The sequence below is a fragment of the Temnothorax nylanderi genome, unplaced genomic scaffold, assembly GCF_030848795.1.
Source record: "Temnothorax nylanderi isolate EJ_2023f unplaced genomic scaffold, tnyl_v1.0 TNYL_tig0041_pilon, whole genome shotgun sequence".
Lineage (NCBI taxonomy): Eukaryota > Metazoa > Arthropoda > Insecta > Hymenoptera > Formicidae > Temnothorax > Temnothorax nylanderi.
The window spans coordinates 748,890-776,364 of record NW_027249103.1 but is presented as its reverse complement, the minus strand read 5'-3'; the positions used below and the strand labels follow the sequence as shown (position 1 = coordinate 776,364).

The 27,475-nt window shown below is 34.5% G+C and overlaps 4 protein-coding genes across 5 annotated transcripts; 2 read left to right on the top strand and 2 right to left on the bottom strand.

The window, feature by feature from the left end:
* Positions 1 to 682: 682 nt before the first annotated feature.
* LOC139771508 (uncharacterized) lies at positions 683 to 5,052 on the bottom strand. Its single transcript, XM_071704317.1, has 13 exons — positions 4,863 to 5,052; positions 4,503 to 4,645; positions 4,304 to 4,439; positions 4,041 to 4,126; positions 3,775 to 3,851; positions 3,395 to 3,627; positions 3,132 to 3,217; positions 2,868 to 2,944; positions 2,607 to 2,758; positions 1,971 to 2,125; positions 1,681 to 1,812; positions 1,241 to 1,401; positions 683 to 804 (listed from the first exon to the last, which is right to left on the bottom strand). The coding sequence occupies exons 2-13, from the start codon at positions 4,643 to 4,645 to the stop codon at positions 725 to 727; spliced, it is 1,518 nt and encodes a 505-aa protein (XP_071560418.1). The 5' UTR covers positions 4,863 to 5,052; the 3' UTR covers positions 683 to 724.
* Positions 5,053 to 5,702: 650 nt separating this feature from the next.
* Positions 5,703 to 13,676, top strand: LOC139771545 (uncharacterized). 2 transcript variants are annotated; one of them, XM_071704408.1, is made up of 16 exons: positions 5,703 to 6,218; positions 6,805 to 7,070; positions 7,252 to 7,462; positions 7,579 to 7,895; positions 8,015 to 8,224; positions 8,344 to 8,523; positions 8,766 to 8,880; positions 9,091 to 9,296; positions 9,404 to 9,974; positions 10,053 to 10,164; positions 11,058 to 11,160; positions 11,558 to 12,039; positions 12,325 to 12,514; positions 12,651 to 12,826; positions 13,027 to 13,114; positions 13,227 to 13,676. In XM_071704408.1, the coding sequence occupies exons 1-16, from the start codon at positions 6,162 to 6,164 to the stop codon at positions 13,255 to 13,257; spliced, it is 3,315 nt and encodes a 1,104-aa protein (XP_071560509.1). In that variant the 5' UTR covers positions 5,703 to 6,161; the 3' UTR covers positions 13,258 to 13,676. The 2 variants fall into 2 exon arrangements, with proteins under 2 accessions (XP_071560509.1, XP_071560510.1); XM_071704409.1 differs by having other exon boundaries at positions 5,705 to 6,218; positions 13,048 to 13,114.
* Positions 13,677 to 13,929: 253 nt separating this feature from the next.
* On the top strand, positions 13,930 to 17,571 carry LOC139771549 (uncharacterized). Its single transcript, XM_071704415.1, has 4 exons — positions 13,930 to 14,112; positions 14,820 to 16,090; positions 16,262 to 16,321; positions 16,432 to 17,571. Exons 2-4 carry the CDS (start codon positions 14,903 to 14,905, stop codon positions 16,744 to 16,746), a joined length of 1,563 nt encoding a protein of 520 aa, XP_071560516.1. The 5' UTR covers positions 13,930 to 14,112; positions 14,820 to 14,902; the 3' UTR covers positions 16,747 to 17,571.
* Positions 17,572 to 18,412: 841 nt separating this feature from the next.
* Positions 18,413 to 27,350, bottom strand: LOC139771550 (E3 ubiquitin-protein ligase RNF25). The gene is made up of 6 exons (XM_071704416.1): positions 27,218 to 27,350; positions 26,547 to 26,618; positions 25,157 to 25,397; positions 24,124 to 24,342; positions 23,685 to 23,996; positions 18,413 to 23,469 (listed from the first exon to the last, which is right to left on the bottom strand). Exons 1-6 carry the CDS (start codon positions 27,241 to 27,243, stop codon positions 23,284 to 23,286), a joined length of 1,056 nt encoding a protein of 351 aa, XP_071560517.1. The 5' UTR covers positions 27,244 to 27,350; the 3' UTR covers positions 18,413 to 23,283.
* Positions 27,351 to 27,475: the final 125 nt, after the last annotated feature.

Below are 27,475 nucleotides of genomic sequence, written 5' to 3'. Positions count from 1 at the left end.
GTGTGTTACTGCGAACGGAACCAGGTTAAATAAAAGTTACAAGATAAATAAATAAAGCTACAAAATATAATTAAATGCGAAATGTAATTTATTATATTATTTTAATTTTCACAGCGCTCAAAGTAGGCTAAAAGAACACATAACATGCAAATACATATTTGCAAGTATAAACTTATGATATATCATACAACATATATCGTGCATTAAATCTCCATTTAATACTTATAAAAAATATTTATAATCTTTTGACCATATAGAACGAAACATCTTTTTGATTCTTACTGGAACATTGTAATCTACATAGTAAAAATAACAATTTGTAACACGACTAAAAGAACAAATAGTATACAAGTACATATTTGTAAATATAAACTTATGATATATTATATAACATATATCGTGCATTTCATCTTTTTGATTCTTATTAAAATATCGTAATTTATATAGCAAAAATAACGATTTGTAACACGGATAAAAGAACAAATGCATATTTGTAAGTATAAACTTATGATATATCATATAACATATATCGTGCATTAGATCTTTATCCATTTCATTAAAACGTTAAAAGTTTTAACATAAGGTATTAAAACTATTAAATAATAATAATTTGATGTACTTATAAAAAATATATAAATAATTTATGATAATCTAACATATATATATATATATATATGGGTGTGTGTGTGTGTGTGTGTGTGTGTGTGTATATATATATAATAAATTAATTCTGGTATTTGGAAATCCATAAAGTGTCACAACAGTCAGTCAGTTGCAAAACGAGTTTCTGTTGTGCATATAAGTCTATGAACGAGAATAATGCATTAGAAAAACGGGTAACGAACCTATGTGAAGTTAATCCCTTATCATTAAAAAAAAAAACTTTCTATAGCTCATTCGATGACTCATCGTTTACATATTCACATACATTTCAATTGAATCGAATTGTATGTGAATGTGCAAACAAAAGTTATTAAGACTATTTCAAACCGATTTTCTCGTAGGTGAAGGGCTAAGCTGATGTAAGATTGCTCTCATTCAAATTCTTTTGTTAATACCGTTTGAATTAGAGTGTGCAAACAAAAATTCGAATTGTGCATACATGTGCAAATAATTATTTTTTAAATGTTAGGAAGCTAACTTCACACGGGTGAAAAACGAGTCGTATAATATTAGGTTGATAGAATAAGAAAAAGTAAGGTAAAATTTACCCTTTTTTTGCGAATGTAGTAACACTTACCACGAAGTATTTCAAAAACAGTAGTAGCCTCCTCTCTCGTGAACGTGTCCGCTCGAATAAGTTCACTGAATTTGACATACATCTTGTCAACCCATAAAACTTCTAATAGAGCCAAAATCACTTCGCTTAGCAGTGTAGGTTGCGAGGGTCTGCTTGGGCTGCTTAGATTAGTAAAAACAATATTTTTATCATATATCAAATAATTCTTTGATAAATGGTAGACTTGATATAACAAAACATGCTAAGTTTCGTAGGAAAGAACTATGCAAAATTGTTAGGTTACAACAAAGGAATAAAAGTTTTGTTTTTTCCTCAAGCTTTCGATCAATGAATCCTATGTTTTGTCAACATTCGTTTTATAGAAACTCAAATATACACTTAGAACATTATTGTTATATGTCCAACTCTTTACTTAACAATAAAAGAAAAATTCAAAATACCTGGTAGAAGGTACTGGAATGTGTTTTGTTTTCGGAGACTGTCGCAGTCTTTCGAATAAAATGACTATATCTTCAAAGCTTTCATCATTACTTATATTTATCCTTTCCTGATCCGGCCTCTGTTCAACGATGCTGAAATAATATCATTTAATGATATTGAGAAATTGAGGAAATATCGCAACAGTTGAAAGACTGAGCATAAAACTGAATAAACCTTAATAATTAAATTTTTAGTTAAATAACTTCTTGAATGTAAATATCATAAGTTCTTCATGATAAAATAGACTTACGTAGTGCCTTCTTCTAAGACAATCGCTTCCGGTACCTCTTCCGGTAATGGTACCATTGATACGTCCATAGTTTCGTGAATTATATTTGTCACTGTTAGGACGTTTGCAACACTATCTCCGGGTTCATCAGTCGCCGATGCAGTCTCAAAGAATAACTGAAAAATAATATATAGAAAGAATTAGAAGTGTAAAAATAAAATATAAATTAAATATAAATAAAAAGCGCAAAATAATTTTTCTAAAGAAAAAAAGAGGAAAATAGATTTTAATTTTTTCAAAACTTCTTGGTCATTATGGCTCGTATTCATAGTCCATTCTTATATCAAAACAACCTTAAGTAATGTCTTAAGATGCTAATACGGTTCTCAGATTGATTTATAACACTTTAAAATTGTACTTAAGACTATCTCAAATATAAAAACAAATTATGAATCAAACAAAGGGAAAAACGCCGTAATCAGGACTGGTCAGATCTTGCATGTCCGAATAATTGAGTGACTTTTCATGTACAATTCTTTGCCCTATGAAAAACTATAAATATCGGCCTATGTATTCTCATTTGTCTTCCACTTTATGAAGTTAAAATATTCACATTATATCCAAACGACAATCATTATCAGTTATAGACAAACGTACACGTCTTCTCTTCGTAGGCGTTTCCACCTGCATTTGATGTGACTGTCGTTTTTGTGGAGTTAATAACAGTCCCTCTTTGGATTTCTTTCTTTCCGATATATCCACAAGTACTGGGCCACGGGTTTCCTGAGATAACTGTTTTTCTTGGATCTCTATTCATTAAATGATTTTATTAATAATTTTATTAATAAATTTAATTTAAACATAATATGATAATTGTCTATGTATCATATATTTAAAATACCCCGTTGATCCACTTACCTTCTATTGTTATACCAGCCGTCTTCTTTGGGAATGCTGATCTTTCCTCGCTGATCTGTAGCTCATGCATCCGGTCACTAAAACCATTAATAGCAAAATATATTATTCTTTGTTAAAAACGTCATGAATTTATTTTGAGCTAATGATATAAAAACGAAAAAAATCAAATAATTGCATAAACCATTGTCATTTTGTGAACTTTTGTTGAATTACAATTAGAAAGTTATCACGCTACAAAAAAAAATATAAAAATCGGGAACTTACACTGAGAGATTGAAATCATGTTTAAGCATAAAGTCCAACTCCTTGTCATTTAAACCACCAAAATTACAACATGCTGCATCTTTCATCTGTGAATGAAAAAAATTTCAATATTTAAAAATAAAGTTTACAATCAAAGAATTAAAAGTTCGGAAACTCAAGGATGTTATATATCATATTACAGGGTTTAACATTTGAGAATAAGAGTTTAAAAATACAAAATTTATTGATAAGCTTGCATTAAACCGTACGAGATCTTCACTCACAATCATCTGTAGTCTGTTATCAAGATCTTCGTCAGGAAGTAAGTGTAAGTCTATTTCTAATTCAGCGTTAGGAAAGTTTTGACTGGAAATAATAGGCACATCTATTGCAGGCAATTCAAGATCCTGAACTGCGTCATACTCATCCCTCAACCCTCTGCCGCCGCCGCCGCGACCGCCTCCGCCTCCGCCGCCGCCGCCAGAGTCAAATTTTTGTTGCATTTCAAAAACTTCCTCTGAGAAGTAATGAGATTACAAAAATCGCGGAGCAAATCAAAATCAACTTCAATCCGCTTGAACGCGGAAAAACTTTAAATTTAATTTAAACATAATATGATAATTGTCTATGTATCATATTTAAAATACCCCGTTGATCCACTTACCTTCTATTGTTATATCAGCCGTCTTCTTTGGGAATGCTGATCTTTCCTCGCTGATCTGTAGCTCATGCATCCGGTCACTAAAACCATTAATAGCAAAATATAATATATTCTTTGTTAAAAACGTCATGAATTTATTTTGAGCTAATGATATAAAAACGAAAAAAATCAAATAATTGCATAAACCATTGTCATTTTGTGAACTTTTGTTGAATTACAATTAGAAAGTTATCACGCTACAAAAAAAAATATAAAAATCGGGAACTTACAGTGAGAGATTGAAATCATGTTTAAGCATAAAGTCCAACTCCTTGTCATTTAAACCACCAAAATTACAACATGCTGCATCTTTCATCTGTGAATGAAAAAAATTTCAATATTTAAAAATAAAGTTTACAATCAAAGAATCAAAAGTTCGGAAACTCAAGGATGTTATATATCATATTACAGGGTTTAACATTTGAGAATAAGAGTTTAAAAATACAAAATTTATTGATAAGCTTGCATTAAACCGTACGAGATCTTCACTCACAATCATCTGTAGTCTGTTATCAAGATCTTCGTCAGGAAGTAAGTCTATTTCTAATTCAGCGTTAGGAAAGTTTTGACTGGAAATAGGCACATCTATTGCAGGCAATTCAAGATCCTGAACTGCGTCATACTCATCCCTCAACCCAAAAAATGTCATTATAAATATTCAATATTAAAAGCACATAAACAAAATAATTTACCAAGTTTCTACAGTGTTTATCTTCTTTATAGCACCAGATGGATAGTGTCTTGTAAATAATTTCTTGCCGATCATTGTAGCGAGCCAACAAGGAGCTAATTTGGCCCTTCGTCGATGGGAAAGCAGTTCAACTGGATAGAACATCTGATGAAGAATAAGTCTCATTAATAAGAGCAAATTCGTAAATAGCAGATGAAAGATGCATGTTGAAAGAATAAAAATGAAAATCATACTCAAATAGCACAGATGTCAGGTCATCCTCAATACATCCAGGCACATTCTGGGTGTATCGAGGCCGGGACTTATTGTGCTTATTGTTCCGGATAACAGATAAATAACAGAAAATAACGATGGAAATTACCTTAATCTATGTTTAATATTGACCGATTATCCTAGTCTTCAGTCGTAAGGATATTCTTGTCGAATGTAACAATTAAATTCTTTTTCGATCAAAGAATCTCTCAACTTTTTCAATTTATTAGATCAATTTCCTTCGAACGCGCTTTCCTTGAACGCGCTTACCCTTCTTCTCTTTCGTGAGTTATCTCATTTTTCAAGGAGAGACTCGTCAAACCTTTGCCGTCAAACGTACTCCTCTTCGCATTACGATTTTCAAATTGACAGATTGCGCGCCGAAGGCATCGACGGGTTTGTTCGCAATGCGCGACGAAATGACGATAATTGCGGGCATCTCTCGACGCTGAAGGTGCGATTTCACGTTGGCGCTGGCGTGTCACGTTTTAAGTCCGCCTTAAGATTTTCGTTGCTGCGCATGCGCAAGAGTTTTTCCGCGTTCAAGCGGATTGAAGTGGATTTTGATTTGCTCCGCGATTTTCGTGCCGTGTATACATACATACAGTTAGGCTGAGTTTCCACTGAGCGCGTCACGCGTCGCGTCATCCGTCGCGACCAATCAAAACATCCCATTTTATTACATTACTTGTGACGGGACAAAATGGGATGTTTTGATTGGTTTAACTCGGATGACGCGACGCGTGACGCGCTCAGTGGAAACTCAGCCTAAGGTGCGTTTTCACGATGACGCTCGACGCTGGATTCGAGCGTCAAATTTGGTCACGTGATTAGATTCAGAGGGATGCGAAATATAACCTAACCACTGGATTGGCTGAAATGAGCGTCGAATCCAGCGTCGAGCGTCTTCGTGAAATCGCACCTTGATACTTTTTAATGCCACGTCACGTGGCCGCGTTCGCGATTGGCTGAGCTTGCGCAAGCGCAATAGCGCGGTCATGCGCGAAAGCCAGGATGCCCATTGCCCGTTCTTCGAAAACGCCTGTGCTTCGTGCCTGTCACTGCACGCTGTTTACGGAGAGCGTATGCGGGAGTGACGGCTAACGGTTTTCAGCCCAAAAACTTTAGACGCCGACGAAACGAGAGCGCACGTATACGCCGTCTGTCCTCCGGCTCTCTCGCGAGAGAGATGCTCGACGAGCACCTTCGCGGTGAGACCGTGTTGTGAGTTGTGACTGTTGTAAGCGCGCGATGCCTCGAGCGACCGACGCCGCCGGATCGTTGTTGTACGCGTCACGGTGATCCAGTTCTGGGACATGTGCCTCGCGGACGGCACGCTCCGTGAGGTGGTCGGTATTCGTCGATAACGGACGTATTTCACTCGCGTGCGGCGTGCCACGAACGAAGGATGGCCAGCCGGGATCCGTCGGTCTCCTCCAAGATCGCGGACGACCACAGCGTCGAGGTTAGCGTCCAGGTCGGCTGTAACGGGATCCGTTTTTCGTTCTGGCTGCGTCCTTATTCCGTTTTTCGAATCGCAAAAAGCGCGAGAAGGTCGTAGCCAGAAGAAACGGATCCGCGTGAAGCGTGACCACGGAGCTCTTAATGTCTTTCCTTACTCCGGAAATTTACGATAATATTTTTGCTGTAGAATCTTGCATTGGAGCGCTTAATTCGGATATCTTCGACTATTTTAGATTAGGTTCTTTGTATTGAAATGTCTCGACGTTAAATTAATTTTTAATTAATTTTAATCAACTGCTGTTAATAATTAGGTTTGTTTGTTATTAATATCTAAATAGAACATCAGCATTTTACCTTATAAATAATAATAGAAGTTAGATAATAAAATTCTAAAGTGTACATTAATAATACATTAATAATACATTAATAATACATTAATAATAAATAATATGTTACAAAAGAAGTGCATCATTGCATGTGTATTGATCAAGTTAATTACTGTTTAAGGATCACAATATTATAATATCGCATTTTGTAACATATCGTTAGAGTGGTAATTAAATGGCCCACTATTCTTTTTATTGTAGACATTGGCAGAGGTTTTCCGATGTTTCATTTGCATGGAAAAGCTGAGAGATGCGCATCTCTGTCCTCACTGCAGCAAATTGTGTTGTTATACCTGTATTAGAAGGTGGCTCACGGAGCAGCGTTCTCAGTGCCCTCATTGCCGGGCTTCCCTCCACTTACACGAACTAGTAAATTGTCGTTGGGTCGAGGAAGTGACCCAGCAGCTTGATACGTTGCAAGCTGTTTGTATATCTAACTTTCGACATGATGATTCTAGCAGAGACAGGTGTGAAATTGCATATTTTGAATATTTTGAGACATATGTGCTTCTGTTATAAATTTAGAAACTCGAATATTTGTTGATAATGCCTCTTGATTTTTTATTCTATTAATTTCTTTGTTAACAACGTGCGTCTTTTTGCGATATCTTTATGCAATGTTTGTATATTTATTTATTATTGTTACAGATGCGCAGCGCATCAGGAGAAATTATCTGTGTACTGCTGGACCTGTCGCAAATGCATTTGTCATCAGTGCGCCCTTTGGGGAGGCACCCACTCGGGACACACCTTTAAACCTTTGGAAGATGTTTACGAGCAACATGTTACTCAGATAAAAGCAGAAGTAGGTCAGTTAAATAGACGGCTCATGGAATTGATCAGTCTTGTGCAGGAAGTGGTAAGTTATGTTTGACAAAAACTTTAAATTCTTGAAAAATTTAAAATATGGCGAAATACAGACATGAAATTTACTTTTCTACATTGTGTAATTTTATTATGCTCGTCTGTTACTAGGAGAGAAACGTTGAATCAGTGAGAGCCGCAAAGGACGAGAGGGTCAGAGAGATAAGAAACGCGATAGAATTAATGATAGCTCGTCTGGATTCTCAGTTGAAAGCCAAACTGCTGACCCTGATGGGTCAGAAGAATTCGTTGACTTTAGAAACCGAGCAATTAGAGGCTTTATTACAAGAGGTGGAATATCAGTTGCATACGTGTACGCGCTCCGAATTGATTGTTAAAAGTGCCGAGCTTTCTCGCAAGATACATCAAGTTCGCAAAAAACCAATGACGAGTTTCGTTACTGCACCAGTACCTGCAGATTTTCATAGGTAAGATTTCTAAATAAATAATATAATCATTAATTATACATATATCAGAGATTTTTACATCTTAATTAAAATAATTAAAGATTTTTTATTAAGTATTAAATATAAAACTTTTTTTCCAGTGAAATCGTGCCGGGCTACGACAGCGCGACATTTGCTATGCAAAACTTTACTCAACTTCAACTGAAAGCCGATCCGGTATATTCCGCGCCGTTGCATGTGAATGGGCTGTGCTGGCGATTGAAAGTATATCCGGATGGCAATGGAGTTGTACGCGGAAATTATTTATCAGTATTTTTAGAGCTCAGCGCTGGATTGCCAGAGACTTCAAAGTATGTGAATTCATAAATGATATGACTTGTACATTCTTTGTAATGTAAATTGTACTGAAAATGACAGATTATGCGTTTAAAAATATGGTACACGATAAATGCTTGTTCTATTTTTATAGATACGAATACAGAGTTGAAATGATCCATCAAGGCTCTCGTGATACGAGTAAAAATATCGTTCGTGAATTTGCATCCGATTTCGAGATTGGCGAATGTTGGGGATATAACAGATTCTTTCGATTAGACTTACTCGCAACAGAAGGTTACTTAAATACAGAATTGGATACCCTTATATTGAGGTAGGTTCTTACTTTTTAGAACAGTACGGTTTAATCAATGTAATAAAGCCGAATTTAATCTGAATTTTTTCGTTTTTTTAAATCTTTTTAAATATTTATACTTACATGAGAAACTTTATCTTTGTATCTTTTGTACAGATTGAAATTACAATCATTAGGAACACAATATTTAATTATAAGGCACTAAATTATTTAATACTTAATATAAAATTATATATAATTATTTAGTATCGTATTGACAGATTTCAAGTACGACCACCGACATTTTATCAACGCTGTAGAGACCAGCAGTGGTACATTAGCCAGTTATTGACAGTCCAAAATCAATATGTCACTCAGATCAACGAATTAAAGGAGGTAAATTGTTTAAAATAAAACCTGTATTACAATTATAAGATAAATTTATCACAAATATATATGTATAACTAAGAAGACGTATGACCTAATTCTGATATCTTGTACGTACATTTATAATATCAATAATTATCGATCTTAGAAAAAAAATTTTAGAACATTATTTACACATAGAAATATTTTATGTTAAATAAATACTTTATTTATATACAGAGACTAGCGATAGAAATTTCTCGTAATGCCATGGCGGCTACCAGAGCTACTAGTGGAACTACGATGTGCGGAGCAACTGTAAATGCATCTCCATTATCTATGCAACAACAGCAGCAGCAACAACAGGATGTAGGCGAGCCAATGACCAATTCAAGTACGACACGAACAATTGATGCGTATCCCACTACGAATGGGACACCAGTGAGGTATCAATGCTGCAAAATTTATTTAAGCAAATTACATCGGATTAGTTGAAGCTTCATAAAAGTATTTTTAGGCATTCTATAATAATAAAGCGTACTTTTTGTGATAGATCGATACCGAGTACGCTTCCTAGTAGTAATGGCAACTCGACGATCTATGTACTAGACGATGAATTGATATCGATGCCCAATCTGGGCGAACGCATACCCTCGGGTACGCATACCCTCGGCTCGACGTTATCGAAGACGCCGTTGAAGACACACCGTGCCAACAGCAATCTGAACATTATCGAGGCTGAGAATACTTCATCGCCACGCCGCGCCAACGACATGTCGTTCGGGGACTGTCAAGCCACGGGGATTCACCTAGTGAATCTTTCTTCGTCGTCGCCTTATTCATCGCCCAATGTACTCAGTCAGCAGCCGCTGAATCTACTATCCAAAAATAGCGCCAGTGATCCTCTGCTGTCTGCATCGGCATTATCGTCGATGACAAGTAACGCGCATCGAGTCAACGGTTCAAGCGTCGCGGAGAGCGAAGCCGCGCAACGTTGCGCCAATAATGCGTCGCCAGGAGAGTGCCAGGCCGCCAACACTGGCGTCCACTCCTCGTCATCATTTTACTTGTCCCCGACGTTGAATCTCTCGTCCAGTAGTAGCAGCAGCAGCAGCGACAGTGGCGTGAGTATAGTCTTTCTACTTTTTCTATTGTCAGTTCTTTGACTTATCGAGAATAATCCATTGTCGTTATGCTCCTAGGAATTAAGCGAACATGATATTTTTATGGACGAATGCGAACACAATGAACCCAACCTCACGCTTTTGGATATGGCGAATGACGAAAATGATGTAGATGACGAGACGATGTCAGGTATGCAAGTTATATACACATGACATGTATATATATGTTATACATACATATGTATGTAAGATATATTCTACAGATAGAAAATAACGTTATATCTTAATATAAGTATATTTATATTGAAAAATAAAGGCATTGAATAACGAAGATTTTAAGATTCAAAGATTGTTAACTAAAGTAATATGCGATTGTATAAGTCTCAATAATTAATGAAAGATGTAGAAAGATGTATGTTCGGGAAGTTAAGCGATGTATTGCAAAATTAGGTACTAGCTCGAATAGAGATTCATCCAGAGATGAGCAAGGACGACAAATGTGCACAGTCGATAGAGATATTGAAAGCGACAAGCCCACGAGTCAAAGACAAGATGAAGAATGTGTGAAAGAAATACCTGCGTCCATCATTCCTAATAGCTTTTATGCAACCTCGTAGGATCCTATCTTTATCTCAATATCCAAATCCGATTTACTTCACGCAATTTAAATCACTCGTATCTAACTGTTTCCTATGTATGTACGTATATCCTATATGTAATTAACACAAATATTATAAATTTTTAAAATTTCTCTGTTTTGTCATTAGTAAAGTTATCTTCATTCCAATTTTATAGATATTCTGATGTCATGTACGTTTCTGATGTGTACTTACATGAAAGAACACTTTTATTTATGAAAACTACTTAATTACTCGGATGTAATAGAGACTTCTTATTTATCGAATATTAAATTGTAACTGTGTTTAACATTATTATATGTTTCTAATAAATATAGCAATTTAATATTAATGCATTATAAACATTCGTTAAAACGATTCTGTATTATAAATGAAAAGGTATATGTTAAATATGGTTGATTAATGTAACTCTACTTACAATAGTAATAAATCAGAATATTTTTAGGGGAGAACGATGTTGAAGTTGCGGAATCTCTTGCATCATGGGTTCAAAACAAGCAGCGTACAAAGCAACAAAACAATAGGGATACCGTTACAGATACATGCAGGTATATTTATTAAAATTATAATATTAAAACAGGGAAAAAGGATATATGAATCATAATGCAAATATTATAGAAATAATTATTTAAATGGAATTACAATTTATAAGAAGTAGATGATTGATTTTATATAAATTTATATTTTTAATTTATCACACAAGAATAAATTGGTAGAAATCTAATCTTACACTGATGTAAAAGTTAAAAAAAAGTGTTGAATATTATAGAGATAGGTGACTATGATTTTTATGTGAAATATTTATCTTTTATTATCATATCAAATTTAATTCAATTATGGGGATAAGAGAAAAAAAAATTCTTACATTAAGTTAAAAAAATTCGTAATTAAAACAAAGTATGATCATAAAATGACTCAATAATAATAGAATGTGTTGTGATTTAGATTGAGGGAAATAATGCTGCTGCACTTGTTCGAGATGCAGGATAGAAATTCTGTATGGAACTCTTTATGTCTTGGTCAACAAGCGGACGAGAGTTGCGATTCCAGGAGCTCGCTCACGAGTCTACGGCGTCACAGTTCCAGTCCGTTGCACTGCAACGCTCCAATGCAATCTACCGCGACGGCGGTGTATTCGCACAAGCACCCTGAACTCGACACTGCCGCTTGCAATGATTTAAATTTAAGTACTGACAACAAGCAGGCGATTTGCAGCACTTTGTCCAAATTGGTTCGACTGCCGTACATCTGCCAATCGGAGTTAGCTGCGACAATGGCTTCTGGCAGTCAAATAACCAGGTCCGAACCAGCGACGCGTTCCAATTCAATAGACTGCGAAAACGATATCCCGAAGCTGCCAATAGCTAATAAAATCAGTCACGACGTGGAGTCGTCTAGATTGCGTTTAGATCTAATAGTCCCAAACGGTGAGTAAAAATATATTAGAGGAAATAATATTGAATCGTAGTAATTCTCGCAGCAAATGTGAGAACAAAATAATTGGTGTAAAAGATCATTGTGTAAGTGTACTGTTTTTTTAAGTAGACTTCAGAAAACTTAAATCTGATAATAGCTTCTGCAGCAAATAATTTAATTTTGGATATAAAAATAGCGGAGAGTCTATATTGCTATAGTTTTATACTGTTATGAATCTACGCTATTTGATTTATGAACAAGATTATGAAAGAAATAATAATAACATGTTGTTTCAGTACTCCTAGACAGTAATAAAATCATGTCAAAGCATTTATTGTCTCGGCGCCAATCGTCTCCGAGCTCATCCACTAATATGAATTTAATAAATGACAATAGCAAGATATTCGAGTTTGACCAATTATTCGAAGCCATTCAATTGTCGCCGGATTCACAAAAAGATGTGACTGCTTGTGGCGCAAAATCAAGGTAAGATTTGGATATTAATTAGCCGTAAGAAGATTAGAATAAAGACAAAGTACCAAATAAAAGAATATGTATTTATGGTCTAATAGTTTTAACCGATTTGATTATATTTCATTGATTCATCATATTTGACGTATAGGAAGAATGCTTCGTCCGATACAAAGAATAACACTTGCACTGCCAGTGGAAGTTCCGTTGCACTCGCTTTGGCGCAAGAGAGTACATCATCATCTACAAACACTACGATAACAGAGAACACTATACCTAGTCCTAACAGTTACAGCTGGTCACCGGCATTATATCAGCACACACATAGTAACTATTACAAATTAAAAATTATATATTTTGTAGAAAATTGTATATTTAACATATTTAAAGCCATGGTTTTAAAAGAAAGATAGCATTTCATTATATTTAAGTATATAAATACAAAATTATATATATGTTATATGTTTAAGTATATTAAAATTCTATCTTTATTCTTTTAAAACCATGCCTTTAATTCCACATTGAAGAACGTTTGTTTCATCTTACAGGACAAAAAGCTGTTTTAGATATAGCTGTACAAGGTTCTTCGAATAATACTCCTAAGACTATCGATAAGTAAGTAAAGTGCTCGCTAAGTATTGTAATTTTAACAGTCTTTCACATACATTTTATTGTATAATGTAAATTATAAAATTACGTTCTTTTCGTTTTTTATCCGTTTGTGCAGGTCCCCGGAGGAAGCCGCCAGTTTGCCGTAATAATTTATAACTTAACTATAACATAGCAGATGTTCTGTGATTTCGATTTCGTAAAATGCTAATCATAATCACGAAGTTAAAAAAGAAAGGAATATTTATTCCGTCAAACAGGATTATGGGATGCATATACATTTGTGTATTATACATTTGACTCTTCTTGTTTCCTGAAAATCAACAAGATATCTCTCAGATCTGTCACGCATTACGTAGTACAAAATATAACAGCACACACTCTTGCTCTATTTTCAGCTGCTGGTTATAATTGCGTATGCGAAATTTATTATCTTTAAAGTTGCATTCCAAGAAGTGTTGTAGGCTAGATGTTTCATTAGAATATATTATTTAATATTATTTATTTCCCATATGTGTGAGTTACACGTCCGGAGAGAACGATAAATAAAGATTAGTAATAAATTATAGTCAGACGCGTATTTATATTCTACACCTATATATCCCAGATATTTTAACAAAACTTAATTCGTTTTTTAATTCGAGTGAAAATAAAGATGTTTTATTTGTTGAATGTTTTTTATAATTAAAAACTGAAAAGATTTAAAAAAATCAAATCAATGTAGCGTATAGTAATTATCAAATTAATCTTTCAATACAGTCCATCTGTTTCCCTCTTTTGAAAGAGAAGAGGTAGGAGAAAGTGTACAGCTGCACAGGTGGTGCAAAGTGCAGCGTGCAGTTCGGATCAACAGAATCAAAATGGCGGCGTACTGCGATGGTATTTAATTATTAGATTAATTGTTGCTAGTTTTAAGCAATTTGGACTGCTGACATCGCCGAATAATAACGCAGTTCGTAAAATAGTGCTCACGGCTGATTAAGGATGACAAAATCACAAATATGGTATGCTGTTTCGCGTCTTTTATTCACCTGCGACGAGATTCAAAATACGAGCGTGACACCTGTCAATGACTAAATGTTAGTGTTAATAATGTTGCGGGATCACACGGCTGTTATTTAATTCATAATCCGAGGAAGAAAATTGCGTTGTTTGAAATTCACTCAAAAATGTTACATTCCCCTTATATTTGACACAAAGAACTGCGAATACCTCGACGAACGAACCTCAGGGGTTAAGCCAAGCTTTCGTCGATTAATTTCACTGTATTTTCGGAATCTATTGAGAAAAGGGACGATTGACGTTTTATCGCGAGAGAATTACATTTCTGTTTCCTTGCAGAACCGCAGCTCCGAAATTATCTATCATTTTCTCGTTATTTATTATTTCTCTCTTGGGTTCTCATCAGGCCTGTTCGTTTTAGCCGAATTTTTTTGCACAGTTTATTTCTTTCTTCTTTTTCTTTTCACGTTGGAGAGCTAGGAAAAGAGAAAAGATGAACTGGGCGAGAAGTTTCAGTTAAAACAAACAGGCCTGTGGTTTTCAAGAAAAGAGATGACGTGAACGGATATAGCAGAAGTTGCAGAAAAATTATTTCACGTGTTAACGGAACATTACCGTGACAATTAAAGCCTCGTCACTCCAAGCGCACATATTATATACCGTTACTAGTCAGTGATTATTATTAATACCAATTATCATGCCCATTCAGGTGATCACCTCTAACTGACTACGCAATATGGACGCAGCAATAATTTACGACTAGACATTGATCGCCGGCGTCAAATCGACACGATGGACAATCTGTCGGATTCATTCCGAGGGGAGTTGGATTCGGTGACCTCGACGGACTCGCTCCAATTGATCACCGATGAATTCCATCTGCGACACCTGTCCACGCCCGATGTCTCCAACATCGAGCTGTCGAAGCGCGCGGCTCTGCTGGAACTGGAGAACGAGCGGCTGCGCGTCGACTTGGAAAACGCGCGGATCGATCTAAACGCCCGGATCGCCGTGAATCAGGGTCTCAAGGGCAAGGTAACCGAGCTGTTCGTCGAGATGCAAACGGTGCTGCAGGACAAGCAGAAGCTACAAAATACGCTGACCGATACCAATAATCGACTGTCCGCCGCGGAGGCATCCGCGAAGTGGTACCAATCGCAGGTGCACATCCTGATGGCCAGCAAGAAGAGCCTGCAGGTGGAGATAGACACGTACCAGGGTATACTGAAGCAACGGCAACGCGCGATAGCGGACGTAAATGCCAGTTACAAGAAGCTGAGCGCCGAGTACACCGAACTCGCGCAGCAGTATCAGAGGGAGAAGCAAGAAATGCGGAATGCGATGAAAGACTTGCAGTCGCACATCCGGTCTATCAATACGGCGCAAGACGCGTTGGACGGAAACTCGACGGGCAGTCCGACAGACATGTCCATGATGTTGGAGGCGACCGAGGACGAATTGCGAAACACCAAAGCTGAACTGAAGACGCTGGAGCAACGCCTGATGGGCAACGAAATGGCCAGAATGTCGATGGAGAACACGCTGAGCAAGCAGCGCGTCCTGATCTCGTCCATGGAGGAGAACATGCAGAAGTCCGAGACGGAGAAAAACGAGACCGCCGATCTGTTGCGGAAAACCCAGTTCGAGATACAGAAGCTGAGCTCCGAGAACGAGACGCTGCAGACGTCGTTGTTGGCGTCCAAACGAGAGCAAAGTCAAGTGGAGGACGCGATATCTCATCTGCGACTGCAGCTGACCAAAATGATAGCGCATTACAAGCTGTTGAAATCTAAGAACGCGGAATCCGAGGAGAAACTGAGTACCATGCAGGACCTCGCGAACGAAAATAAACGCTTGAAGACTTTATCGTATAAAGCGAACAGTGCTCTGTTTAAGAAACTCAGAGAAGAGAAGGCTAAGATGAGGAATCTGGAGCAGAAATTCTACTGCAAGCAGACGAACGGCCAACTTGGCATTATGGTATATTAATATCCTTATATAATATATAGATATTCACCCAATAAAAGCATCATCTTCTTTTTACAACTTGTGTAATAGCGATATGTAACGTAAAATCATAAGTATCAAAATTTTGCCTTGTGATATGGAGTCGCTTATGTATATCGGATTCTTTTCTATTTTTTTTTTCAGAAGAATAAAACGGAACATTCTGTGCGAGAATACCTGAAACAAGTTCTGTCGAAAAACAAGGTAATTTCTGATACTATACAATTATTGTAGTAAATGATTCTGTGCTTATTTAATTAAAAACAGTATTGTAAATAGGATTCAAAGTTTAAGTTTTGTTATGCACTTTACAGGATTTACAGGACCAACTAAAATCGATAACTAGAGTAGCCGACGAAAGTATTGACGAAGGATACGGTGACAGCAATAGTATTAATACTTCCTCGAACTCGCTCGACATACCGTCGCCGTCTCCTGTAAATTCAGTATTATTGAACAACGCTGTCGACGTTCTCGCGCGAAGCAAAGACTTTGGTTCGTCGATGCAAAAAGAGCTAAACGCGCTTCGATCGAAGATGGAGATACTGCGAAACCAATGCGACATGTTGAACGAGCAAAAAGATCATTCCGGTGTCAATGACATAACTCGTCCAAGAGATTCTACGTAGTTCGAGACTTATTTCTTGTACGTGAATATCCGAATAGAATATACCCTTAGTAAGTAATTACACCTTCATTTTATACGATATATTTACATATATCGTATTTAATTGAATTTAATTTTAGGATCATATATATGTGGCAAATTATACACTGAATATAGGTATTACTATATACAGATGTTTAGATAATAGTATAAACGGCAGTATTCGTTGAATCGTTGAAGTGTGTAAAAGAAGGTTGTAAAATGACATTAATATTTATTTGTTATTTTTGGACATATTATATAACTGTTATTTATCATATATTATATATTTATTCCCACTTTTGTATTCGACACTCGGTTTATAATATTGAAATTGGTTAAAAAATGCGACTAGGTAATGGAAGAAATCTATCAACATTATTTTGCAAATAAGTATAAATATAAACAGTAATACTTATCACAATCACAAAACTGCGTAAAGTGCCGCGCGCGCAATAGTTGTGTATTATATAACACTTATTCTAACGTATGAAACATGGCTGTAATACAAGTGTCAATATTACAAAATATAACATGGGGTATTTATGTTATCGTTATCGAAGAGAAATTTTAAAGACATACGCTAATTTCGAAAAAAAAAACTTCTACAAAAATGTACGCGACCTGTACGAATATTTTTTTATTGAAAATCAAATGTGCAGAATAAGAACGCGTGCGACATATACGTCGTCTTACCTATGTACTTATAGCTACTGGAACAAATGAAGAGAAGAACACTGTATTCTTTTGCATTTCGTAATATAGCATTTGAAGGAGCGCAATAAAGTTGCTGATCTTCCACTCGTAAGCTTAAGAATTCATTCGACATTTTAACTTATTACGAAAACACACCATAAAAATGTGAATTACATCGATCCCGTTTAACAATAGATATATAATTACATATATAATATGTATGTATTATAACAGTGTTGGGACATTACCGTGAAATAATTAATCTTGACTTTGTATCATATTGTTTTCATATATATATAATTCGGTGCGATTAAACGCACTGAAAATATGTCGACAGAGATTTAAATATATGTATATATGTTATTAGAAGAGATTCATATATATGTTATTTCTCAGTGATCTCATCTCATAAGTTTGGATAATTTTCTATCATTTGTTCTTTTTTTTATAATGCTAAGCCACGTAAGAAGGGCGGCTCCATTCGATGTTAATTAAACGCCTGGACACTAATAAAATCCTACATATTGATAATATCACACCTTTCTTAGTTACACAAATTTTCTGGAATTAAATTTTCTAATAAAAATGATAATATAATATAAAGCTCAAGAAAATGCTTCTATTAATAAAAAGCTGCAAAAGCTGAAAAGCTGAAAAAGCTTCATCTTTTGGCGATCTCAAATGTAGAAGGAAATCTCAATGAATCTTAATCATATTAAAATATAAAGAGAAAACGCTACATGTAAGTTATATAAGCTGCTCTGCCAATTACACAAGAAAATAAAAAAACTTTGCTAAGCGGTGTGTATTGTATCTAGAGATATCGAGTTAAAGTTTAGAAAAACATTGACATAATAGGTACAGATGATAGGGCCTATATATAATAGATCAGCTCAGCTTCACACTAATTCCGTGCTGGATAATAATATAGTTGTATGTAACAAAAATAAACGTAAGATTTTCAACTAAAAATTTAATTTTATGTTATACATCTGTCTTTTTTAATCAAAGGAATTATGCAATAACGCATCGCATTATACAGAAGCTCCGTATAATTCGGCAAGCTCTTGAGGCATGTCAAGGATTGCTCGCAAACAGTTTTACATATACGTAAAAAAGTGATGTAATAAAAAACTAAATAAAAACCATCGCTCTCTAAAATATCACAGACATACGTAAAACGCGTAAGAAAGGAGTAAATAGGTACTCCCTATATATATTATATAAAGTCAATCCCTGTGTGATTTTCCGTCTCTTTTTTTCTCTTTTAATAATCCGACATTCTTTGGTATACTTACAAATAGAAATAGATAGTAAGAGTAACTTAATTATCCTAACCATAGAGACAATGATATTGCCACATTTAAAACGTACAAGAATCTTTAAAATTAAATCGTTTCGAGTGTTCACTTATTTCCGCATCATATATAATTTTAAAATCAGACATACATGTGTTTTAAACGAATACATAAAGATATCTTTGAAATACCTAAATATAATAAAAATTTCGTATAATTTTGGAAGGGGACAAAATATCAGATATAAATGTCTAAAAACTTTCCTGCATTCTGAATATAGGAAAGTTTTCAGAATTAAATATCGGTTACTTATACATACGATCCGTTTTTATATGTTATTTATAATTTAGAAGATATATCTCGAATAAATTTAGAGACGTTTTGTAAAATATAGAAACAACAAAAGCTTTTTGATGGTTGTACAATTCATTTTCGAGTATCTTTTCACAGTGGCATCATTACAATGACTAAAACAATTATATTTTAAACAGTCTGCGCTTTAATTTTGTTTTTTTAAAATTTGAATCGTTGCAAAAGTATCATAAATAATAAAATTAATTATGAAATCGTAACACATTCAATCCGAGTAGGATCGATATTGTTTTTTATACGTATGAAATATACTAGGCTTCAGCCTCAGATTTTTTAAATCTCGCAAATTTTTTTTACAGACAATTCAATAAATAATTTAATTATAAAAAATAAAACAGCTGGCGGATTATGTTCTGAAATTATAAGCAGATATAAACGGTTAACTTAAATAAATTAAATAAAAAATGATGAAATTTTGCGGGCGAATTCCGAACAATCCAAAATCATTCGAATTCTCATACGTCTAAAATTTCCTTACTTTAGCCTATTACCCTTTTGTAAGTATCACATTCATGTGGAAGAGTTTATACACAAGAGGAGTTGCTAACAATTTTTTCCTCGAGATAATATTTAATAGATATATATATGTATATATATGTATATACACATATATAGAGTGAGGGAGTATCTACACAATAGACGATGCCTTCGTCTCCTTAAACTTAGAGTTGAGTTTTACGCAAAGAAAAAGTAAATTAAACTATATATATATATATATATATATATATATATATATAATATATAATACGGTGAGAATGCGAGGAACTTTGCGAAAGAGGAATATAACTTAAAGTAACAGACTTAGTTCTTAGCTGTATTTAATATGAAACTTGTTCTGCTCTCAAATTTGAAATGCGATGAATGCATTTCTTGCATTTTCTTTTTTTTTATCACAATTATCTATGCTTATCGATCGCAAGCATTTCGATTATAAACTCGAATTGCGAGCGACGTAAAAAGACGGATCTAAAAATTTACGTTACTTTAAAGTGTATCAATTTGCAAAAACGTCTGCAGGAAATTTTCATATATGCCATGTACTTTCTTCGTGAGCGAACGATCATTAAATGGCACAATTCGTATATACAGCGTGTTCTAAAGGTCGCTCTGACGTAAATATTCTTCGAAGTTGCCTTCTGAGATGTCATGTGTGATAAAAACTCTCAAGTTTATTAGCTGTCTCTTTTTTAGAAATTTGCATATATAAAAAAAAACGGATTTTGTTAGTAATAATCTTCTTAACAATGATGATCTATGTACAGCTCAATCAAACTTAACATCTTTCCCATAAAAAAAGTAAATGCGTATCAATATAAAAATTAAAATTCTTAGTTAACGTAATTAAATTAAAAAGTAAATTTCAATTTTAGAATATGTTATACAAGGTATGCCTGAAAAAAATTTGGTTTTCTTATGTTCTATCCCTTTGGCAGGCGAATACAATAATGTGCTATTAACAGATGATACACAAGAAACCCCTTAGCTATAAAACTTGCTCCGTATTTAGAACACGTATATAATTCTTCCGTTTCCTCGCTTGTTTTTTAGGTTCCTGCCGAAGGAGTTTGTTCTATTTCTTGGGAATTTTTCCCAAGAAGGGCTTGTAATACGGCGATCAGAAGAGGGTTTTGTGCTGGGGAGATCGGAGATTGAGAGGTTCCTGCCGAAGGAGTTTGTTCTTGGGAAGAACTTCCCGAATATCTTGGGGAGAATTTTTCTTGAATTTTTTTTTTTTCATCCGGCCAGGGTGATCTGAGATGATCGAATGGAAGAAAAATCATATAATGCCGAAAATACGTATGTAAATATAAAAAACGAATATTATTAAAAGAGTTGTTAAAGACAATACGTACCTAGTTTTTGTAACAGTGTTTATCTTAGTAAATATTTTCAGCACTATATCTACTTTTTCCATTTGACCATTCAACTAATCTCCCTTAGGGAGATCATCTTTCTCAGGAACTACCTTATTCATATAAAGAATCTTTCTGATTAACGTAAGTTTAGCAAAGCGACTTTTGGAACACCCTATATACACATACATTTCGACAATTGTAACTAAATATTCCAAGTGCGATAAATAGGAGTTGAAATTGGCGTAATTTCGTTAAGCTTTTAATTCAATCTAAACTTACCGAAATTATACTAATTACAATATACCTGGCAATATCGTACGCTAAGCGTAATAAGTGGTGTCTGTTAATTTTGATTATTTCAATTTTATACCAAATGTATAAAATACCTGTTTTCATGGGAGGGGGGGGGGGATTTTTGATTGCTTAATTTCTCTCGTAACTTTCGTTCTCTGTTGTACAAGAGTCCGAGTTCCGAAATATTCGCATTGTTACGTTTCTTCAATGTTGTCGTCTGATTTTGTTAAGAAATTGAGAAATCGGATATAAACATTTACACAGGTCGTATTGCGTCGAGCAACAAATATTTTAGTTGCAAATTGTTTGACAAATGTTTGACAAACAGATATTCTCTTTTTAAAAAGATTTTTAAAAAACCATGGAAAATAAAATTATCGATTGATAAGTGAATTTATGTTCGCGAAACTTATTTTGTGCGAGCGGTCAACGCCTTTATCTTCAATATTTAACATTATCACTTCGAGCTTCTCTTCGAAATAATTGATTTCGAAATAATTTGAGTTTCGAAATAATTAATTGATATTTCTGAAAATTAGTATCATGAAAAGATAAATCTGTTGAAGAAAATTTGTTCCTAAAATATTTCTTTGCTAGATCTGGAACTCTCTATATAAAAGTGGTCACCTCTCGCAAGCATTCTCATTTAGCGTTACACGTGATTATTTTATTTTAAATTCCGTTTTCTTAATACAAAGAATGCATTATCTTAATCTTCTGTTAACACAATAGAAGATCAAGACAATCATATGTAACGTTTAATACGCGATGAGAAGCGTTCATTTATACGCGTAATTAGAGACGACAAAATCAAAAAAGAGATAATCGTCAAAGATGAATTTGACCTTTTCGTACTCGCGGCAGTGGATATCAAGGTAATATAATTATTGCGTGAATCATCGGTTCTCTCTGTCTTTCAAAGTTCGCTTTGAAATATATATGTAAACAGCGTGTGTGTAAAATTTTTGTGTATAATATTTATTTTATATAAAAATCCGCACTGCTGACATGCTAAATTACTTTAAGAATATTCTCCTCTTTTATTCGTTTAGTAACTCTAGATCTGATCCAATTATAACGAAACAATAGTTTTATATATCAAATGTAAGTTTATTTTTTACTATATATGTCACTGATTTATTCGTTTCTCTTTTTCATTTCAACTGCAAATATTATTATACACTGTTCTATTATTATATATAATCTTAGTAATTCAGATAGATTCCTATGACAAATCTAAATAGCTATCCTTTCTGTTTTTTCTTCTCTAAAAGCAATAGTGATAAAGCAAAGAAATAATAATTTTCCTATTAAGCTAAGAAATTGTTAAAGGTATGCATTCTTCGATAAAAATTAGCTAATTTTTATTATTTAAAAATTCAATACTATTTCTATCTATTTTCCATATACAATATATAATATTTTAATTTATATTTAAGATTTAAACATTTTTATATTTATATTGATCCGTACTATGTGTAAATAAAATGTAATGATTTCTTTCTCTTCATCTTAAATAAGATTTTTTTTAATGTCGAGAAAAAGATTGCTATTTTTGCGATTTCCTTCAGAATTTGGAACATCATTAAATTTCTATTTTGCGAAAGACAAAGAGAACCAATGAATTAAACGTCACGAGATTCCGCGTGAATTAAAGAATAAAAAAAAGGAAGGAAAAGGAACTAAAACGAAACGATATCAACTACTTTGTACGATTACGAATTGTTCGAAGAAAGAGCACCATGGCTTCGATCTACGTAGACAGTTCAGACGGGAGGTCGCGACGCATCTCATCGCCATCGTGATGATGGGGATGCTGTCGTCGAACAACGACACCTATAAGTTTATTATCGCAATGAGACTATTTGAGGAGAACAAACAGCCATCATATATTACACTGACGATTATGCTACTAATGCTAAATAGAATATTGTATACACTTAGCGAAAGAGCGAAGAGGAGACCAGACCAGACTTGGGCGGTGAACTTATCACGAGCCCATTGTCATCTGGGAGTAGATTCCGTCTGCCTGACTTTGTCAAAGTGGCGCCGGTAATGGGCCCGACCGCGACCCCGATGCCGATGGCCGTGATTATGATTGTTGTGGCCGTGATTGTGCTGCATTTGATTGCGCGATTGGTACTGTGAGTGATGGTGGTTCTGCGACTGATGCGTCGATTGCTTGGAGTTCTACCGCGACAAAAAATCGAGAATGCTCGCTTAATAAAAGTTGAAGATTTGAAAACCCAAGACTTAGATGGCAAAAAAAGACCGCAACTTCTGGCTTTTATTTCAAGATTTCAACTATAGAGAAGAGAGTTTATTAAAGGCGTATATCCCAATAAAACGATATATTTCGCGTACAACGCATTGTATCGCGATCATCGAGGTGACTAATTACTTACCACTTGAACCGATTGCATAGTGGTGGTATTTGAATACGCATTCAAACTTGTGCCAGGTGGGCTAACCTCCTCTGCAGCAGCAGCGGGATCGTCCTCCGTTCTTACCAACATTTTGACGCCTTCGGCCTCCAAATCAATTATACCGCCCCGCTGTTGCTGCCGCAGGTACAGAGCGGCCATGTGCTTCTGCAATTCCCTCAACTCGGCGGTGACAGAGAAATCGGTAGCAGCCTCGACGTCGATCGGCGGCGGCGCCGACCACAAGCTCTCAACGTCGCAGTTGATAGATTCTCGGCAAACGGGGCATATAGCCTAAAGAAATTAACATTCATAAATAAATATAAATACTGACACAGAATAAAAAAACCAACATTACAACAATGGATAAAAAGAAATCTATGCTAGCACTTCCTAGCAACATTTTATTTGTGACACTCACTTGGAACTTGTTCGTAGTGTCCTGTTGCCACTGCGGTAACTTCTCCTGCTCTTCCCTGTAGTATCTCTCGGCAGCGGCGACGTGTGCCGCCAAGCAGTGCGAATGAAAATAGTGATAGCATTCCGTCTTCGTAAATTCGTCCCCCTCTCGAAAGCCGTACAAGCAGACGGCACACTGATCGGTGGGAAGATTGCTTCTCGTCAGGTGTTCTCGTATTAACTGGATTATTACAATTGTCTTTATATATATTATTATTATCATAATTATACTAATTAAAATTGCTATTATTATCACCATTTATATTATCATTATATCTTATATTCTTTAAAAATGATTATTAGGATCTAACTATAAATTACAATTTTTAATTTAAAAAATCAAATTAGAAATTGTGTGTATGTGTATTCATCATATTTTATCTTAAATTAAGATTAAAACATATTGTGCTTTATTTGATTTAAAAATAACAATTTATTTATTTATTTTACGAGAAAATTTATCGACATTTAGTAACGCAATTGTAAAAGTTGTAAAAAAAGAATCAAATTCAAACTGTTCAATATAATTTATTTTTAAATACCTTTTATGTAATTGCAGGCTTAATTGAAAAATTGTAACTAAAAAAATTAATGACTACATATCCCTACATATCGTTTCAGTTTTGATAATTTTTATTCGAGAAATAATATCCGGATATTAACATGCATAAGATTGCATATTATTTCAATATTCTAATTGTATAAACAAATTTATATATATATATATAAATGTTTATAATATGCATATATAAAGATATATAGATATATATAATACATAAGAAAGAATAGCTCATAAGAATATGAGCTTATTGTAGTTTGACAATGTTATCCGTTTCAGGAATAATAAATTAATACATATGTATATACAAGGATAACATAACATAAATTATGTGAATTCTAGACACTAACAGATGAATCCATTATCATTTTTCTACAAAGTGGTTATAAAAAGAGCAAAATCATTTTAAAAAAGAAATTGAAGAACAAGTCCTTACCTCAATTAATTCGAACATGACTGGCTGACCTATGAAATCCTTGCATTTGGCCTCAGCATCGGATTGCATCAGCTTTACCGTATCCTCGTCCAATCCTCTTGGGTTTTTCAGATTGATAGTCGGCGAGACGTCGGGATAACCCGAGGGTAATCGTACAATCAATGTGACACAAACATATTGTGATTGCGAATCCTCGCCGGTTGATGGAAACAGTATCGTCTCGATACATTCTGGCTCTCCTCTAGATAGACAGAATTAAAAACAAGTCAGAAAAAAGTTGGATAAAATTGTATATTATCTAGCTAACCGTGTGAGTTTGAAACAAGCCGGATATTTATTGTAGCAAAATTATAATTAACATATTGTATGCTGACACCGCCATACAACAGGATTAATAGTGCGTTTGAGACAGGATGCCTAACTAAATTAATTTTTGCTTCCAATTCCACGCACAGAATGCGATAATATAGACAGGCTTTCAATAAATATGAAAAAACAGAAATCAACAAAAATTTCTGGCTTTGTAAAAAAATTTGAGTACGCCTTACGAAGTTGGCTCAGCTAGTAAGGAAACAAAGCTCGATTTATAACTCAAAAAATATTATATACATAACAAAAATATTAATTATCCAAGTTTTTATCTTGTATGTTTAGTATTGTTAAACCTTTAACTATTAGCTAATAAATATATGTTATATATTTAATAAGAAATTTTCTATCAAATTTTTACCAAATTTTTATTCTTCGTAAGCAAAAGAAAAAATCTTTGACACTCGAGTTAAATTAATCTGTGCTGCATACAATGCATTAATTTAAATATATCAAATGCTGTATTTTTCTATTCTAATTTGAATTATTTTAGATGTATTAATTACATTAAACAAATTAAATGTTGTAAGCTATAAAACATTAATATTCTTATATTAAAATATATGTGAGTAGAAAGTAACAAATACATAATAATAAAATACAAGAGTTGTCCAATTAAAATATATAAAAATTTATATGTATGTTTCTCTCTCCGTATAAAATAATGGTTATTTAGAAAAGTAAGATGATTAAAAAGATATCTAATATTAATGGATAGAAATTCCTTACAATCTTATAACAAATATAAACAATATACTATAACAACAATTGCACTAGTTTTCAGTTCTTACATATACACTAATATTTTAGCAAGATTATCAGGAATAAAAATATACTCTCCGATATACAAACTCGGAATTCACCTATGTAGAAAGGTGTGATTCTCTCTGTCAGAAAGAGTAACTTCTTTTTCTGGCAAAATTGCATTTGAACGATACTTTCTTACTTCTTTTGACATAGAGAATCATATTATGCGTTCCATGTACGTGAAAATTCTGGGGTATCCTGTAAATATATATACCTATCATTTTCCTTGATGTTGAGCTCGTTATCCAATAGAATTGCTTTCAATGCCTCGATCTCATCAGTCACCCTGCAAAAATCATTGTAAATATTAAAACAACCACACTTGAATACAGCCTTACTAACTTAGAATAACTAAACCGATTGATTAAACTCTATTCTTACAATTAGATATATTGAAGTTCTAGAAAAAATAAAACATGTCACTTTAGATTTGTAAAAAACATACGTTCAATAACATGCATCTTTAGAGTCTTTAGACCAATAAAAAATTAACAGTTGTTTCCATCTTTTTCTTTCTTACGTACAATATTTCAATTTGCGTTTCGCAGTATCGTTCAAATAAAATAAACGTTATCGGGACAATTCTGACAAAAGGATGGCAATAAATATAGAATAATTATGTTAATGGTGATGAGTTGACGAAAACATATGTCGCAAATCGACAAAGCGAGACGTGTAAACGAAATCGTCAGGTGATACATATTGCACGTAGACGGAAGAAAAAGAAAGAAATCGATAGGACACTCGGAGGGCCCCGAGAATAATATTTCAGGGGGGCCCGAAAGCGACTTTACTCGATCGAAGTAACGTCGCGAATTCCGAGGGGGGACTGGGGAGCCGATGTCAGGCTCGCATTAATTATCGACGACCGTCAACGATAGTTACCGTTCGTCCACCATCGCGTCCGACATCGTGATTCCTCGTCGGTCGAACGTCGCCGAGAAGCCGCGTCTGCCTAGCCCCGTGGAGGGTGATTTCTCACGCGAATAAACGCCGCTTTTTGCTCTCGCTATGCGACGACCGCGAAAGCGTCTAGTGCGCGTCGATATTGAAATCTTTCTGCTAGCACAGCCGAGCGCGAGCGGATCCGATTGGCACCATTGGCTGCCATTGGCTCGCACGTCCGCCAATCGTCGCTCACCG